The sequence below is a fragment of the Anolis carolinensis genome, chromosome 6 (genome assembly GCF_035594765.1).
Source record: "Anolis carolinensis isolate JA03-04 chromosome 6, rAnoCar3.1.pri, whole genome shotgun sequence".
Taxonomy (NCBI): Eukaryota; Metazoa; Chordata; class Lepidosauria; order Squamata; family Dactyloidae; genus Anolis; species Anolis carolinensis.
Window position 1 is genome coordinate 2,808,828 of NC_085846.1, and position 17,183 is coordinate 2,826,010.

General features: G+C 48.1%; 1 protein-coding gene and 1 long non-coding RNA gene across 6 annotated transcripts in view; one reads left to right on the forward strand and one right to left on the reverse strand.

Annotated features, from left to right (window-relative positions):
• Window positions 1-10,989, forward strand: part of tsc22d4 (TSC22 domain family member 4) — a 29,761-nt gene extending 18,772 nt beyond the window's left edge. Inside the window, exons 3-4 of the mRNA XM_062984555.1 lie at window positions 5,813-5,864; window positions 9,815-10,989. Of these exons, the coding sequence (XP_062840625.1) occupies window positions 5,813-5,864; window positions 9,815-10,036 (274 nt within the window). The 3' untranslated portion in view covers window positions 10,037-10,989. The remainder of the gene's footprint in view (window positions 1-5,812; window positions 5,865-9,814) is intronic.
• LOC103281595 (uncharacterized) overlaps window positions 1-17,183 on the reverse strand; it is a 30,510-nt gene that overhangs the window by 7,107 nt on the left and 6,220 nt on the right. For 3 of the 5 annotated variants that reach the window (XR_010007273.1, XR_010007274.1, XR_010007276.1), the window contains 2 exons: window positions 16,361-16,543; window positions 465-544 (listed from right to left, as the gene is read on the reverse strand). This is a non-coding gene — a long non-coding RNA (uncharacterized LOC103281595). Of the gene's footprint in view, window positions 1-464; window positions 2,419-16,360; window positions 16,544-17,183 lie in introns of all 5 variants that reach the window. The other 2 variants (XR_010007277.1, XR_010007275.1) reach the window with 1 other exon arrangement.

A 17,183-nucleotide genomic window follows, 5' to 3' on the forward strand; every position in this document is an offset into this window, starting at 1 on the left:
ATTAGCATTGGAAAGGTTTGTCTCTTGCCTGGGGGGCATCCTTTGTTCAGAGTCATTAGCTGTCCTTGGGGCTCCTCTGCCCTCAGAGTGTTGCTTCCCATCTACTGTTCTGATTTTTGAGTTTTTTAATACTGGTAGCCAGATTTTGTTACTGGTAGCCAATAATTTTGCACTTGGGTTGCACCTCCTTGCATGGAGGGGGTTGGACGCTTTGGTTGTGGCCCTTGTGGAGTCTTCATTTTCCTAACTAAACAGAAGGGAGGAAACTTTCCCTTTTGCAGTCGGTTCAGGCAAAAGCAACCTGCTGCAGCCTCCCCGAGCGTGTGCCTTTCTCCTGACCATGAGCGGATACCGCTTGGCCGCACACGGGTTGTGGTTTCGTCACTGAAATGCCAGGGGGCATGGAATATTACTACACCGATTGGGAGGGGATGTTGTGGGGGGCCAGGCCGGTTGCAGCTTACCGTGCGGCGCGGTCTCCTTGCAAAACAAGGGCAGGAGGGATGGAAAAGTACCAGGGCTCCCGTTCAGGCTCCATCTGTGGCTGGGAAGAAGGAAGAGGGAAGTCAGCGGCAAGGTCACTTTGCTCGCAGAGGCTCAGGAGGAACCTGTTTGCTCAGGTTTGGGGCAGCCGCCTCAAAGAGACCCACCTGTCCTTCCCACAAGAAATGCAGAGAAGCTGGAGGGAGCTCTTGCACCCCAAATCCCCTCCAGTCCACACTTCCCCAAAGACTGCGTCTACACCAGGCCTGGACAAACTTTGGCCCTCCAGGTGTTTTGGATTTCAAAACTTCCCAACTTTCCTACCCTATTTCCCCGAAAATAAGACATCCCCTGAAAATAAGACCTAGTAGAGGTTTTGCTGAATTGCTAACTATAAGGCCTCCCCTGAAAGTAAGACCTAGCCAAGTTTTTGTTTGGAAGCATGCCCGCCAAACAGAACACCAGAGCATGCAGGATTGGTAAATGTACGTACCATAGATTGTTGTACATAGAAATAGTGGTACAGTAGAGTCTCATTTATCCAAGCCTCTGGATTATCCAAGCCATTTTTATAGTCAATGTTTTCAATATATCGTGATATTTTGGTGCTAAATTCATAAATACAGTAATTGCAGCATAACGTTACTGCGTGTTGAACTACTTTTTCTGTCAAATTTGTTGTATAACATGATGTTTTGGTGCTTAATTTGTAAAATCATAACCTAACTTGATGTTTAATAGGCTTTTCCTTAATCCTTCCTTATTATCCAAGATATTCGCTTATCCAAGGTTCTGCCTGCCCGTTTAGCTTGGATAAGTGAGACTCTACTGTAGTAACAAGAAATTCTTGATAGGATTCACAGTTTGTCTGGTTATGCTGGTTTGTGATGACAACTACTGTACAGTATAAAATAAATGTTCATTTTTTTGTTCAGCAATAAATGTGAATTCTTCTTCATGGAAAAGTAAGACATCCCCTGAAAATAAGACCTAGTGCATCTTGGGGAGCAAAAATTAATATAAGACACTGTCTTATTTTCGGGGAAACACGGTAACAGCCATTTTTAAAATTGTGGCTGAAGCAACGTGAGAACATACTGCATGTTTATTTATTTTATTTATTTATTTGCTACATTTATATGCCGCCCTTCTCACTCCGAAGGGGACTCAGAGCGGCTTACAAATTAAATTTACATACAATGTTACATTATTAGCATAGTACAATACTGCAAATAAATTACTATATTGTACTATATCAATGTATGGTAATATTATTAGTAATATTGCATGTAAAATATAATGTTGCTTCTGGTGTGAGATAATTGGCTGTCTAATAATAATAATAATAATAATAATAATAATAAGAAGAAGAAGAAGAAGAAGAAGAAGAAGAAGAAGAAGAAGAAGTTTATTTATACCCCGTCTCCATCTCCCCTGAAGGGGATTCGAGACGGCTTACAGATAATACCAGATAAAAATAACAATACACAATACATCAAGAAACAAAAGACATACACAAATTGTAAAATTTTAAACATTAACCTATAGAAATAAAAAAAAACACTTAATATAATATGGAATTAAAAACCGCGAGGTTATATACAATATATACAATACATCAATAAACAAAGGTAAAGTTTTCCCCTGACGTTAAGTCCAGTTGTGACCGACTCTGGCGGTTGGTGCTCATCTCCATTTCTAAGCCGAAGAGCCGGTGTTGTCCATAGACATCTCCAGGTCATGTGGCCGGCATGACTGCATGGAGTGCCGTTACCTTCCCGTCAGAGCGGTACCTAGTAATCTACTCACATTTGCATGTTTTCGAACTGCTAGGTTGGCAGGAGCTGGGGCTAATAGCGGGTGCTCATTCTGCTCCCGGGATTTGAATCTGGCACCTTTCAGTCCGCAAGTTCAGCAGCTCAGCGCTTTAACACACTGTGCCACCAGGACAATAAACAAAAGACATACACAAATTATAAAATTTTAAACATTAACCTATAGAAATAAAAAAAACAATATAACATGGAATTAAAAACCGCGAGGTTATGATAATAGACTAAGTAAAGTGCACATTATAAAAGTTGTGAACTCAAGATAACAGAATAGAGATCAATTTGGGATGGAAGAGGCCCTGTTTACAGAGACCTTGACAAGGCTGCGGGGAGGTTCTTTCTTGTCCCTGAAAGCTAGAGCTGACTGACGGGAGCTCATCCTGTCTCACATTTTCGGACCGGCAACCTTCAGGTCAGCAACCCAACCTTCAGGTCAGCAGTCCTGCTGGCACAAGGGTTTAACCCAATTAGGAATGGTGGGAGTTGAAGTGCAAAACACCGGGGGGGGGGGAGGCCCAAGTTTGCCCATGCCTGTATTAAACAGACTTCCCAAAGGGCCTTCCAGGCACAAGCCCCTTCCCCACCTATGCCTCCCCCCATAAGAGAACTAAATGGTATAATTGGGGAGGGGGAGTTCTGTTTCCTGGTGCAAGAGCACCGGGTGCAATGCGTTATGCAATGCGTTTGGGCTCGGTTCCCGGTCTCCCTAGAAACGTCCCCAACCTCCACAACACTCCCCCCTCCCTGGAGGGGACTGGCATAAACAGAGGGCGGCAGGCTCATAAAGGGCCCTTTGTGCCCCCCCCCCATCCACCAAGTCTTCTCTGTCACTCCAGAGCCAAGAACAAGGAAGGGGTGAAGGGGAGGCTTTGGCCAAGGAGGCCTTTGGCTTTCGGCCGGACACTTTTTCCTTGTTTGGGGGGGGGGGGGGGGGAGGTGGTGGAGATAGTGCGGATCTTGGCTATATGTGTTTGGTGAGGGGGGAGAAAGCAGGGTGACACCCATTTGCAAGCCTTCTGGGCTTTGTGAGGACATCTGATGTCCCTTCTGTGCATCGAAATGGGGTGTTTGGGGGGGGGGGGGGGAATGTACACTTGTTCACACTCCCATACACACACACACGTGTGCCTTGGCCAATGGGAGTGAATGAGAGGGGGCTGAGAGGAAGAGAGTGCTGGGCACAGAGATGGCTATTTATGCCGTGCCAGGGAGCATCATCTGATGCTCACACCCCCTTCATTACAACCCCCCCCCCCCAATTCAGCCAGCTGGGACTGAGTGCGAGGGGAGGAGGAGGAGGAAGAGGAGGTGCAGCCTTTGCAGCAGATCAGGTCCTGCCCCCCAGCCGGGATGGGTCCGGTCATCCACTTGGCCTTGAGGCTGCAGGAAGAGCAAGGGAGACAGCCTGGAGAGAAGGAGCTCCTCTGACTTGGGGTGCTGGAAGGAGAACCCGCCCCAGGAGGACACAAGGGGTCAGGACCTGCTACACATCCCCATAATCCTCCCCTGAGCTGGGACAGGTTCCCTGGATGCTTATGGGGCAGGAAGAGAGAGAGAGCAGATCGGGAGGGAAGAACTTCTGATCATCGGGGCCAAGGAGAAGACATCCCAGAAGGAAAACATCTGCCCTCCGACCGGAGCCACCACATCACAGGAGGCCAAAGAATAAGGGGAACGGGACCCAAACCCAGTCCAGAAGACCCAGGACCTCCTGGGGTGGGTCTGCGGACCCGACATCGCAGGAGGCCAAAGAATAAAGGGCAGAGGACCCAAACCCAATCCAGAAGACCCAGGACCTACTGGGGTAGGTCTGCGGACCCCACATCACAGGACCCAAACCCAATCCAGAAGCACCCCACATCACAGGAGGCCAAAGAATAAGACGCACAGGACCCAAACCCAGTCCAGAAGATCCAGGACCTACTGGAGTGGGTCTGCGGACCCCACATCACAGAAAGCCAAAGAATAAGAGGCACAGGAATCAAGCCCAGTCCAGAAGACCCAGGACCTCCTGGGGTGGGTCTGCAGACCCCACATCACAGGAGGCCAAAGAATAAGGGACACAGGACCCAAACCCAGTCCAGAAGACCCAAGAACCTACTGGGGTGGGTCTAAGGACGCTACATCACAGGAGGCCAAAGAATAAGAGGCACGACCTCCTGGGGTGGGACTGCAGACCCCACATCACAGGAGGCCAAAGAATAAGACGTGCAGGACCCAAACCCAATCCAGAAGACCCAGGACCTCCTGGGGTGGGTCTGTGGACCTCACATCACAGGAGGCCAAAGAATAAGGGGCACAGGACCCAAATCCAGTCCAGAAGACCCAGGACCTCCTGGGGTGGGTCTCAGCATCTTGAGCGGTCTGTGCCATGTCTCTGGAGCCCGGAGGGGTGTCCGTCAGGACCATGGTCAGCGCCTACGAGTCCCGTCAGGAGCCCCAAGGCTGCGGCTGCTGTGCGCTGCCCCGTTCGGGGGACCCCCGGAGACCCCGGCACCGCGGCTGCACCTCCCCGGCTTTCTCCAGAGACCCCTCTCCCGCCCGGCCCAGGCTCGACGAGGGCCTGAAGCTCAACGGCCGGAAAAAAGAGGTGGACAAAACCTTGGTTTCGCTCCTGCTTGTCTTGCACAGGTAGCCGGGAAGGGAGGGGGAGTTGTGCGATTGTGGTTGTTTGCGACGGGCAGCAGGATGAGACCCCTGCGACCTGACACGGGGGGCACTGGGTGCATAAAACTCTGCGGACAATGCTGTCTGCATGTGCTTTGGTTGTGGCTCTGGGAGTGGGCTGGACTAGATGATCCTTGGAGAACCAGCTTGGGTCTTCTTCCAGGTGTTTTGGACTTCGACTCCCACCATTCCTAACAGCCTCAGGCCCCTTCCTTTTGCCCCTCCGCCGCTTAAGCGGCGGAGGGGCAAAAGGAAGGGGCCTGAGGCTGTTAGGAATGCTGGGAGTCGAAGTCCAAAACACCTGGAAGAAGGACCAAGCTGGTCCACACCTGGTTAAGAAACTAAGAGTCCACCTAAGATGGGGAAAATGAAGTGTGCTGCTATGTGGGTCATGGGTGGGATCTTAAGACGTGTGCAAAGTGCCCAGGGCACTCTGCACACGCCTAAGGTCACGCTCGTAACACGGATACTTTCAAGTGGCCAGCCTGTGTGTCTGGTTGTGTAAGCGCCACTAGATTCAGTGGAAAATTTTGTGGCCGCGAGAGAAAAGAATGCCGCCCGAAGTCAAAGCTTTTTGGTGCTCTGGGATTTCCATTACGATTTGGAAGGGAGTGATGCAGAGGTAGCTCTTAAGCCAGTGCAAAGGGTCTTGTCAGCCACTTTGTGTCTCTTTTGAAAAGAGGAAATCAGGATAATGACTCAATAATGTTAATTATAATAATTGTCAGAGCAGCCAGAATGGTGGTGGTGGTGGTATAAGGGCTGGCCCCGAGTTGGGTTTTTCTCTTAATTCACTTTTTTCTTTCTCTCTCTGTTTCTATTTCCTGCAGCGGAACAAACAGCAGCATGATAGCCATAGACAACAAGATTGAACAAGCCATGGTGAGTCAAGGGAAGGGCCACGGGGACAGGTGGGCACCTCTGGGCAGGCGTTTCCGTGTGTCACCTCCTTGACGCCCGAGGGCCGGAGGAACGAAGGGGTGGACACAGAGCCGTGGCACAACCACCTTGACCCACCCTTATGCCCTCCTCCTTCCTTCCTTGTTTGGGGGCGGTTAAGTGATGGTAGTTCCACACACTATATGCACAAAGTGTAGAAAGCCTGTGGAAACTAGACTTCTGCCCATGTGCAGAGGGTGCTGCCTTGCTAACACTCTCTCCAGGGCTCCTGTGTTTGAAAGAGATTCAAACACCAATGGATGATCTCTGCCTTTGACCATTCCCAGGGAGAGGTGGGCATGTCGTTTCTGTGTGTGTGTACATCTGTGGGAGAATGGGGCAGAAGTAGTGAATTCAACACATTGCAAGGCAGCTCACAATTATTTCTGCCAGGCAAGGAGTTAGGCTTCGGGATTGGAGAGGCACAGAAGCCCAGCGAGAAGCAGCCAGACGACACCAAACTGGGAGGGATAGCTAACACTCCAGAAGACAGGAGCAGAATTCAAAACAATCTTGACAGACTAGAGAGATGGGCCGAAACTCACAAAATGAAGTTCAACAGGGACAAATGCAAGAGACTTCACTTCGGCAGAAAAAATGGAAATCAAAGAGACAGAATGGGGGACGATGCCTGGCTTGACAGCAGTGTGTGCGAAAAAGACCTTGGAGTCCTCGTGGACAACAAGTTAAACATGAGCCAACAATGTGATGCGGCTGCTAAAAAAGCCAATGGGATTCTGTCCTGCATCAAGAGGGGAATAGCGTCTGGATCCAGGGAAGTCCTGCTCCCCCTTATTCTATTCTGCCTTGGTCAGACCACACCTGGAATCACACTGGGTCCAATTCTGGGCACCACAGTTGAAGGGAGATGTTGACAAGCTGGAAAGCGTCCAGAGGAGGGCGACTAAAATGATTAAGGGTCTGGAGAACAAGTCCTATGAGGAGCGGCTTAAAGAGCTGGGCATGTTTAGCCTGCAGAAGAGAAGGCTGAGAGGAGACATGATAGCCATGGACAAATACGTGAAGGGAAGTCCTAGGGAGGAGGGAGGGAGCTTGTTTTCTGCTGCCCTGCAGACTAGGACGCAATGGAACAAGGGCTTCAAACTACAGGAAGGGAAGGAGATTCCACCTGAACATCAGGAAGAACTTCCTCACTGTGAGAAGGGCTGTTCGGCAGTGGAACTCTCTCCCCGGGGCCGTGGTGGAGGCTCCTTCCTTGGAGGCTTTTAAGCAGAGGCTGGATGGCCATCTGTCGGGGGTGCTTTGAATGCGATTTCCTGCTTCTTAGCAGGGGGTTGGACTAGATGGCCCATGTGGTCTCTTCCAACTCTACTATTCTATGATTCTATGATTCTAGGTCTGACACTTGTAGATTGGGGTTCAAGTCTCATGGACTCAGGTTGCGGAAGGGGCACCTTTTGGGGAAATGGGAATTTGCTGGGTCATTTCAGTGAGAAGTCGTTCCATCTAGGGAAACCTAGAACTGGAAGGGAATCCCAAGGGCCATCTAGTCCAACAAGCAAGAATAGACAGCTTGAGAACTCTCCAAAAGTGTTTGAAAGTCTCCAAAGAAGGCATCCTCAGGACGCCCTCCAAGGCAGTCTGTTCCAGTGTTGTGTAGTTCTTGCTCTCAAGAGGTTCTTCCTAAGATTAAGGGGGAATGGCTTTATCTTGTAATTTGAATCTATTGGTTTTCATTCTGGTCTCTGGAGCCGCAGAAAACAAGCTGGCTCCATCTTCTCCATGGCATCCCTTCAAGTGTTTCAAAAGGGGATTTCATATCACTTCTCCATCTTCTCTTTGCCATGCATTCCCAACTCCTTAAGCCATGCCTTGTAAGGCCTGAGGGGTTTCAGATCTTTGACCATCTTGGTGCCTTCCTTTGGGAATGCTTTCTTCTCAATATCCTTCTTGACCAGTGGTGGCCAGAACCAGACACAAGATCCATCCACCTGAGATGTGATTGGCACTATCACTTCCCTTGATTCGGACACTACTTCTGTTGATGCAGCATGGGATTGCATTGGCCTTTTTGGCTGCTGCATCACACGGTGACTCACTTGTCATAGAAACATAGAATCATAGAGCTGGAAGAGACCTCATGGGCCATCCAGTCCAACCCCCTGCCAAGCAGTAATCGCACTCCAAGCATCCCTGACAGATGGCCATCCAGCCTCTGTTTAAAAGCCTCCAAAGAAGGAGTCTCTACCACAGTCCGGGGTAGAGATTTCCAACAGCTCTTCTCACAGTGAGGAAGTTCTTCCTCATGTTCAGGTGGAATCTCCTTTCCTGTAGTTTGAAGCCATTGTTCCATTACGTCCTAGTCTCCAGGACAGCAGAAAGGAAGCTCGCTCCCTCCTCCCTAGGACTTCCCTTCACGTATTTGTACATGGCAATCATGTCTCCCCTCAGCCTTCTCTTCTGCAGGCTAAACACACAGCTCCGATACTATCTTCAAAGTGACTGTACAAAACCCATACAATATTATTTGTTATCACTGTGATTTTGAACAGTATAACTGGTTTAATACTCAAATCATTTACTGTACTTACTTATTTTCTATTTTGTGTATAAGTGGGCCATTTGTGTTGAGTTTTCAAAATGGTGAAAGGTCTGGAAGCTGTGCATAATTCCTATGTGGAAATGCTTTGGGAGCTGGATATGTTCACTGGGTTGTTGTGAGTCTTCCGGGCTTTATGGCCATGTTCTAGAAGCATTCGCTCCTGACGTTTCGCCCACATCTATGGCAGGCATCCTCAGAAGTTGAGGGGTTGACCAGCTAGGAAGACCCAACCCAGAAACAACCCAGTGATTCTGGCTATGAAGGCCCTATTATAGAAGGGTTTGGATTGTGTCTTCCTGCTTGGTAGAAGGGGATTGGACTGGGTGGCCCTTGGAAGACCCTTAGGACTCTATTAATCTATGAAGGGGGTCCCCAAACTAAGGCCTGTGGGCTGGATGAGGCCCTCCAAGGTCTTTGACCTGGCCCCTGTCCTAAACTTTAGACTTAGGGTTGACCTAAGTCTACCTGGTCTTTGAAGGTCTCTTTGCTTAGCTACGGCCTTATGAGACCATCTAGATGGCTTTTGGAGGTCACTTTCCTTACCTATGGTCTTATGAGACCGTCTAGATGGCCTTTGAGGATCCCTTTCCTTACCTATGGTTTTGTGAGATTGTCTAGATGATCTTTGGGGGGCCCCTTCCTTACCTATTATTTTATGAGATCATCTAGATGGCCTTTGAAGGTCCTTTTCCTTAACTATGATCTTATGAAACCATCTAGATGGTCTTTGGAGGTTTCTTTGCTTAGCTACGGCCTTATGAGACCATCTAGATGGCTTTTGAAGGTCACTTTTCTCACCTATGGTTCTATGAGACCGCCTAGATGGCCTTTGAGGGTCCTTTTCCTTAACTATGGTCTTATGAAACCATCTAGATGGTCTTTGGAGGTTTCTTTGCTTAGCTACGGCCTTATGAGACCATCTAGATGGTCTTTGGAGGTCACTTTTCTTACCTGTGGTTCTATGAGACCATCTAGATGGCCTTTGAGGGTCCCTTTCCTTACCTATGGTCTTGTGAGACCATCTAGATGGTCTTTTGGAGGTCTCTTTGCTTACCTATGGTCCTATGAGATCATCTAGATCAGGGGTCCCCAAACTAAGGCCCTCCAAGGTCATTGACCTGGCCGCTGTCCTAAACTTTAGCCTTAGGGTTGACCTAAGTCTGAAACAACTTGAAGGCACACAACAACAATCCTAATTTTGGACTATTGCACCCTAATCCGGCCCCCCAGCAGTCTGAGGCCCTCCACTTAAAATGTTTGAGGATTCCTGAGCTATGAGTTCCCACACGCCTCACCATGACATTGTCCTTGTTCTACCTTGCTGCTCCAGGACCTGGTGAAGAGCCACCTGATGTTTGCGGTACGCGAGGAAGTGGAAGTCCTGCGGGAGCAGATCAAGGAGCTCTCGGAGCGCAACGCCTTGCTGGAGCAGGAGAACGCCCTCCTCCGCTCCCTCGCCAACTCCGAACAGCTGTCCCGCTTCCAGGCCCAACTCCACTCGGCCGCCAAGCCCCCTCCTCCTCCTCCTCCTTCCAGCGGCACCAGCGCATGACCCGGATTGGGGCGGGAGGAACTGACGAGAGACTGACACTAAGGACAGGGATGGGGACGTGAGTGGCGGCCACTCCGGCCACTCCCTCCCTCACTAACGGATTCCCGCAGATGTGAACAGGGTGCGTGTGGGTGGGCAGCTTGGTACCGGGCGAATGATTGTGACGGTGTGTCTACACTAGGCATGGGCCAGCTTGGGCTCTCTTGGTGTTTTGGACTGCAACTCCCACCATTCCTCACAGCTTCAGGCCCTTTCCTTTTCCCCCTCAGCCGCGTAAGCGGCTGAGGGGGAAAAGGAAAGGGCCTGAAGCTGTGAGGAATGGTGGGAGTTGCAGTCCAAAACACCAAGAGAGCTGAAGTTTGCACATAATGCAATTTGACACCACTTTTAAATGTCATGGCTCAGTTATGGGATTCTGGGAGCCATATAAAGCCTTTAACCTTACCTGCCAAAGAGTGCCAAACTCCCAACTCGCAGGATTCCATAGCATCGAGCAACGGCACCTAAAGTGGCGTCAAAGTGCGTTAATTCTACAGTGTAGATGCACCCCGTGTGAGAGAGAAAAAAGCCAGCCTTTTGGGGAAGGGGTTATGTGGGGAGGGAGGGAGGGTGGGTGGAAAGGGGGCTACTAACACAGCATGTGCCTTCAGTGGGTTGCTTTTGTCACCCCCTCCAGCTCTGGAAGAGGATCGGGACCTTTGTCAATTTGTCAAATTGGGGAGGAGGGGTTGGACCCCAATTTGGCCATACTCCCCGACCCCCACCTCAAATTTGCAATGTGGGATGAATTGATGGATGGATGAGGGATTGCCTTTTGACACGAATAGATATGGAATGAGATTGGGGTGGCGGGGAAGACACGGACCTCGGGGAAAGAGGGGAGCTGGTCATCATTTTATATTTACAGTCACTTTTGCAGTATTTCAGGTTATTAAAGTTTAAGAAACGGTTAACGGCTCTGCTTTTGATCTCGTTTCATATGGTTCGGTGGTGGGAGTATGAGTGCAGGAAAAGAGCCTGGGGTTTCTTGGACTGCAACTCCCAGAATTCTGAGAATAATAATATACAGTAGAGTCTCACTTATCCAACACTCGCTTATCCAACGTTCTGGATTAGCCAACACATTTTTGTAGTCAATGTTTTCAATATATCATATTTTGGTGCTAAATTCGTAAATACAGTAATTACTGCATAGCATTACTGCGTATTGAACTACTTTTTCTGTCAAATTTGTTGTCTAACATGATGTTTTGGTGCTTAATTTGTAAAATCATAACCTAATTTGAACGTTCTGCTGGCCCGTTTACGTTGGATAAGTGAGACTCTACTGTAATAATATTAATAAGTTTATTTTTATACCCCGCCTCTATCTCCCCAAAGGGGACTCAGGGCAGCTTACATGGGGCCAAGCCCGAATAAAAACAACAGCAATATAAAACACAACAATAGATAAGAGACATGCACAATTATAAAAATTTAAATTACCCAATAAAAATAAATGACCAAAACTAATAAAAACATGGATTAAAACTGAGAGGTTGTAAAAGTAGACTGGGTAAAGTGCACCATATAAATACAGTAGAGTCTCACTTATCCAACATAAACGGGCCAGCAGAATGTTGGATAAGCGAATATGTTGGATAATAAGGAGGCATTAAGGAAAAGCCTATTAAACATCAAAATAGATTATGATTTTACAAATTAAGCACCATAACATCATGTTATACAACAAATTTGACAGAAAAAGTAGTTCAATACTCAGTAATGCTATGTAGTAATTACTGTATTTACGAATTTAGCACCAAAATATCATGATGTATTGAAAACATTGACTACAAAAATGCGTTGGATAATCCAGAATGTTGGATAAGCAAGTGTTGGATAAGTGAGACTCTACTGTACTGTAAACACAAGGTGACTGATAAAGTGCTGCAAATTCTTGGAAGTGCAAATTGGGATGGGAGTAGACCCTGTGTCTATATCAAGTTGACAAAGGTAAAAAGTGCAAACCGGTACAAAAACGGTCACGGATACAGGATTGTTATCGGGATAATAATATAATAATAATAATAACTTTATTTTTATACCCCGCCCCATCTCCCCGAAGGGACTCGGGGCGGCTTACATGGGGCCTGACCCGATAAAACAAACAAATAACAGTAACAAAGCAATAAAACAATTATCCCAGTAAAAAACACCAACATCAATAAAAACAATCATTAAAATCAACAAGCAGGATTCAGTGTTAAAAACAGGAGATGAGAATTGTAGTCCAAAAGAGATTTTCCTGTACTAGTAGCCCATAGGCAGCTAAGTCTTTGTGGGAGGAAAACACCCCACAGCCCTGCCCAAATCCAATGTGTCTTAATAATCCCACCCATCCACCCACTCTACGCAGGAGCCCTTACATCAGAGCGCATGGAATGGATGCCATAGTATCCATAACAAGGGCTATTGTTTGCCATGTTCTGCCCGCCCCCATTTCCATCTCAGTCCTTTCCTCCACAGGATCACTGTGTTCCCAGAGCCCTGGGAGGAACAGCACCATGGAGTAGGGACACACACACTCACATAAATAACTTCTGCCAGCCCCATAATGAAAAGCTCCACAGCTGGGTCATGTGAGCCATGTCGTCCAAGGAGGATATCTGGACTGACCCAGCATTTGGGGCAAAGGGTGTCCTTCAGCCGCTCACAGACCCCTGGGAGAAACGGGAAGTCCCTGCCTATTGCATAAAGCAACATAACAACTCCCTCCAAACCCACAGCTTCCTGCTGGGTCTATTTGGGAAAGCAGACCTGTCAGCCGTGAGTTATGGCAGAAGATGGAATGTGGAATGCAGCCCTCCCCATCGTGGTGTGGCTCTTGGGTGTTCCAGGAAAAGGAGTGGGGAACGGGGTGCCGTTCAAAGCATAGGCATTTCAGGACAGATCCTACTACCCACAGTTCCTAACCTTCCAGACAATATTGTTGCTGCTATTCCCTCTTTCACTGACACATAGATGACAACAACAACAGGATAGGCCAGGCATGGGCAAACTTCGGCCCTCCCACCAGGTGTTTTGGACTTTAACTCCCACAATTCCTAACAGCCTACAAGCGTTCTGCCAACCTGGACACAGCATACTATTTGAGAACACAGAAATGTTAGCCCACTCAAAAAACCACTGTCAGACTACACAGAGAAACCACTGAAATCCACAAGTATGTGGACAATGTCAATAGAAAGGAGGAAACCATGAAAAGGAACAACATCTGGCTACTAGTATTAAAAAAACTCTGAAATCAGGAGAGTAAGTAAAGAACAACACTCTAAAAACCGGAGAATTCCAGACATGAAACAATCAGGGCCAGCTAATGCCCCCCAACAAAGGATTCCCCCAGGCAGGAAGCAACCAGGCCTTGAAGCTACAAGGCTTTTCAATGCTAATCAAAGTGATTAATTGCAAGATTAATACTTGCTTCCAACACACAAGGATTCTTTCTCCCACCCTGGACAGTATTCCACAGATATGCATACCCCCCTTGCCTAGTTTCCAACAGACCTCACAACCTCTGAGGATGCCTGATATAGATGTGGGCAAAACATCAGGAGAGAATGCTTCTGGAACATAGCCAGACAGCCTGGAAAACTCACAGCAACCCAGTGATTCTGGCCATGAAAGATGATGACAACACAACTTTCTACAACCTGGTATCATGTCCATTGAATCATAGAATCATAGAATAGTTGAGTTGGAAGAGACCTCATGGGCCATCTAGTCCAACCCCATTCTGCCAAGAAGCAGGAAATCGCATTCAAAGCACCCCCGACAGATGGCCATCCAGCCTCTGCTTAAAAGCCTCCAAAGAAGGAGCCTCCACCACGGCCCGGGGGAGAGAGTTCCACTGCCGAACAGCCCTTCTCACAGTGAGGAAGTTCTTCCTGATGTTCAGGTGGAATCTCCTTCCTTTCCTGTAGTTTGAAGCCATTGTTCCGTGTTCTAGTCTGCAGGGCAGCAGAAAACAAGCTTGCTCCCTCTTCCCTATGACTTCCCTTCATGTATTTGTACATGGCTATCATGTCTCCTCTCAGCCTTCTCTTCTGCAGGCTAAACATGCCCAGCTCTTTAAGCCGCTCCTCATAGGGCTTGTTCTCCAGACCCTTAATCATTTTAGTCGCCCTCCTCTGGACGCTTTCCAGCTTGTCAACATCTCCCATTGATCTCTCTTCTCTGTTTTGCTCCTTTATCATAGAATCCTAGAGTCAGAAAAGACTCCTAACGGCCATCCAGTCCATTCTGGCATCCAGAAAGACGCAATCCAAGCCTGCTTATGTGCAAAAGCCTCTGGTGTATTGCATTGTCTGATAGAGCTGACCTTTAGGAAGACCTTCCTTGTGTGGAGGCAGCAGTTGGTCCCCTCTGGGTCCAGAGAAGTGTCCGACTCCAGTCTCCCTGGCAACGGATTCCGGGGGCAACAGACTGGAATCCCTGGGAGAGACCTCAAGGATGACCTTCATGGAAGGTTGGGTCTTCTTCGCCCTGCTGCTGGCCAGGGCCTTGGCGAACCCGGCCCAGCAGAAGCGGCAGAGGGTCCGCGAGGTGTGCCCATCCAGCCAGGGGGCTGCCCAAGGCCAGGCCTATCCGATCACGGTTGGGGGTCTGTCGCCCACCGGCCCAAGCCTCTTGTTCATACTCTTCATCCTTGCGATTTCTGTGGTGGGGCTGCTGGCCTGTTTGATGCTGTGGGAGCCCTCCTTCCGAAGGCAAGGGGTGAGTCTGGGAGTGGGGTTCGGAGACCCTCCCCAATATGTTCCATGCGTGGCGTGATCCCTGTCACCAAAGGCTTGGACCTGACCGGGACTCCTGCTCCTCTGGTGACCCATAGAGAAGCCCCTCAGTTCAGGGTGGGTTCATCTCTGCTCAGAAGGATATTTAGGCCAGAGTCCTCCTCCGTCCCACGCTGGTAATTATACCTTGCCCGGAGCAGTCCCCATCTCCTTCTGTTTGTCTTTATGCAGCGGCTGCCTAACAATTTTAACCCAGGGCCAGGTCTACGTGGCACTAAGGCAGAAAGAGAGAGGCCCCGGGGGAAGATATCGAGGTTGAAGTCCAAAACACCTGGAGGGAGGGCCAAAGCTTGTCTATGCCTGCTCAGGAGGGTCAGCCCTGGTTAGTCCTTGGATGGGGCCAACAAGCTATAGGTTACCTTTTCATGGGAGGAACTGACCAAGCCACCTCTGAGTCCTCCTTGCACCTTCTTCCTTGCTGAAGGTAGGACTAAAAATCACCAGGGCTTGGTGGAGTGGATATGGCCCATCTAGTGTGCCATCAAATCTGACGCGCACCCCAATTTTCAAAATCCTGAAACCATTTTTAATCTGTTTTCCTACTTTCTATACAATCAAATGTTCTCACTCTTTCAATGTTAATTTACTCTATCTTATAAGGTAAAACTTCAATTTATATATATATATATATATATATATATATATATATACACACATACATACATACACACACTAGCTGTGCCCGGCCACGCGTTGCTGTGGCGAAGTATGGTGGTATGGGAAATAAAGTATTGAGGAATTGTATATTGTATATTGATAATGTTATATTATCTGCTTAGAACTGGATTATATGAGGCCCTTCTTCACAGCTGTATAAAATGCACACTGAAGTGGATTATATGATAGTGTGGAGTCAAGATAATCCAGTGCAAAGCAGATAATATAAGATTATAACTGGTTTATATACCTGTGTGGAAGGGCCTTGAGTCTACACTGCCATATAATCCAGTGCAAATTAGGTAATCTGTGGAAGAAGCCTAAGTGAGGCCTAAATCTGCCTGTCCCCTGGGCTGAGTTGGTTGCTAGGAGACCAAGTGGGCAGAGATTAGCCCTCTAAATTGGCAGCAATTGGATAAAAACAATTATTCCTCTCCCTCTAATTAGGACTTTATTTTTCTTTTCTTTTTGTTGTATCAACTTAGAGGCATGAATGATGGGTTGTGTTGTCAAATTTCAAGGTTGGGGGGTCTGTAGTTTTGTTGTTTTGTGGGTCGCCGTGATGCCATCACTCTTTTATATATATAGATATATATATATATGGAGCCCCAGTGGTGAAGTGTGTTAAAGCACTGAGCTGGAGACCGAACGATCCCAGGTTCAAACCCCAGGAGCGGCGTGAGCGCCTGCTCTTAGCTCCAGCTCCTGCCAATCTAGCAGTTCGAAAACATGCCAATGTGAGTAGATCAATAGGTACTGCTCCAGCGGGAAGTGTGGGGTTGGATTCCAACAGCCAGAAGGACCCACATCTGGCCACCCATCCCAGGCTTTGTACCTTCTTTCCTGCACAGGATGGAGAACGAGAAGGGGCCGAGGAGGCCCTGCTGACCAGCATCATCGAGCAGCTCTCTGCCATCCAGCTCCAGGTGATGGAGGTCCAGCGGATATCCCAGCGTGAACGGACTTGATCGCCGGATCCGATGGGGACGTGATCTGCCGCTTGAAGGGGAGAACAGGCCTGTTTGAAGAGAGGGATTAAAGTCCACGGAGTAAAATAAAGTAAAAGGAATGAGAAGAGACCAGAGAGAAAGGGGGAAAGGCCTATGTTTTGTGTTTTCTACGTGTCGGTCCAACCCCGCAGGCAGGGATGGGGTCACTCCACAGAGAGCTTTTAGAGCTTCTTCTTTGGGTACTTGGGCTCCATCTCCAATGGCCAAAATAAACATAATAGCAACAACAACAACAACTATAACAATCTGGCCTTGGGCAATTAGACCGGCCTATGAAACCATGATAATAACAATTCTAATAATAGATTAATAAAAAGCCAGAGCATCTCCCGCTCAGTCCTCCGATAAATACCCTATTTATATATAGCCATGGCTCAAGGCTATGTCCATCTTTTTCGCCAAACTGAGGGTGTACATTAGATTTGCATCATACGGTCATCTTAGTGCTGAGCCAAAGCCAAACAGGAAACTGCTTTGGGAACTTCTCTTTGAGGGATGTCATGTCTAATTTAAGTCACGGCTCAAGGCTATTGCCATCCTGGGATTTGTAGTTTGGTGAGGCATCAGAATTCTTTGGCAGAAAGACTCTGTAAAATTACATGATTTCATGACATTGAACAAAGGCAATTAAAAGTGCATTCATTCTAC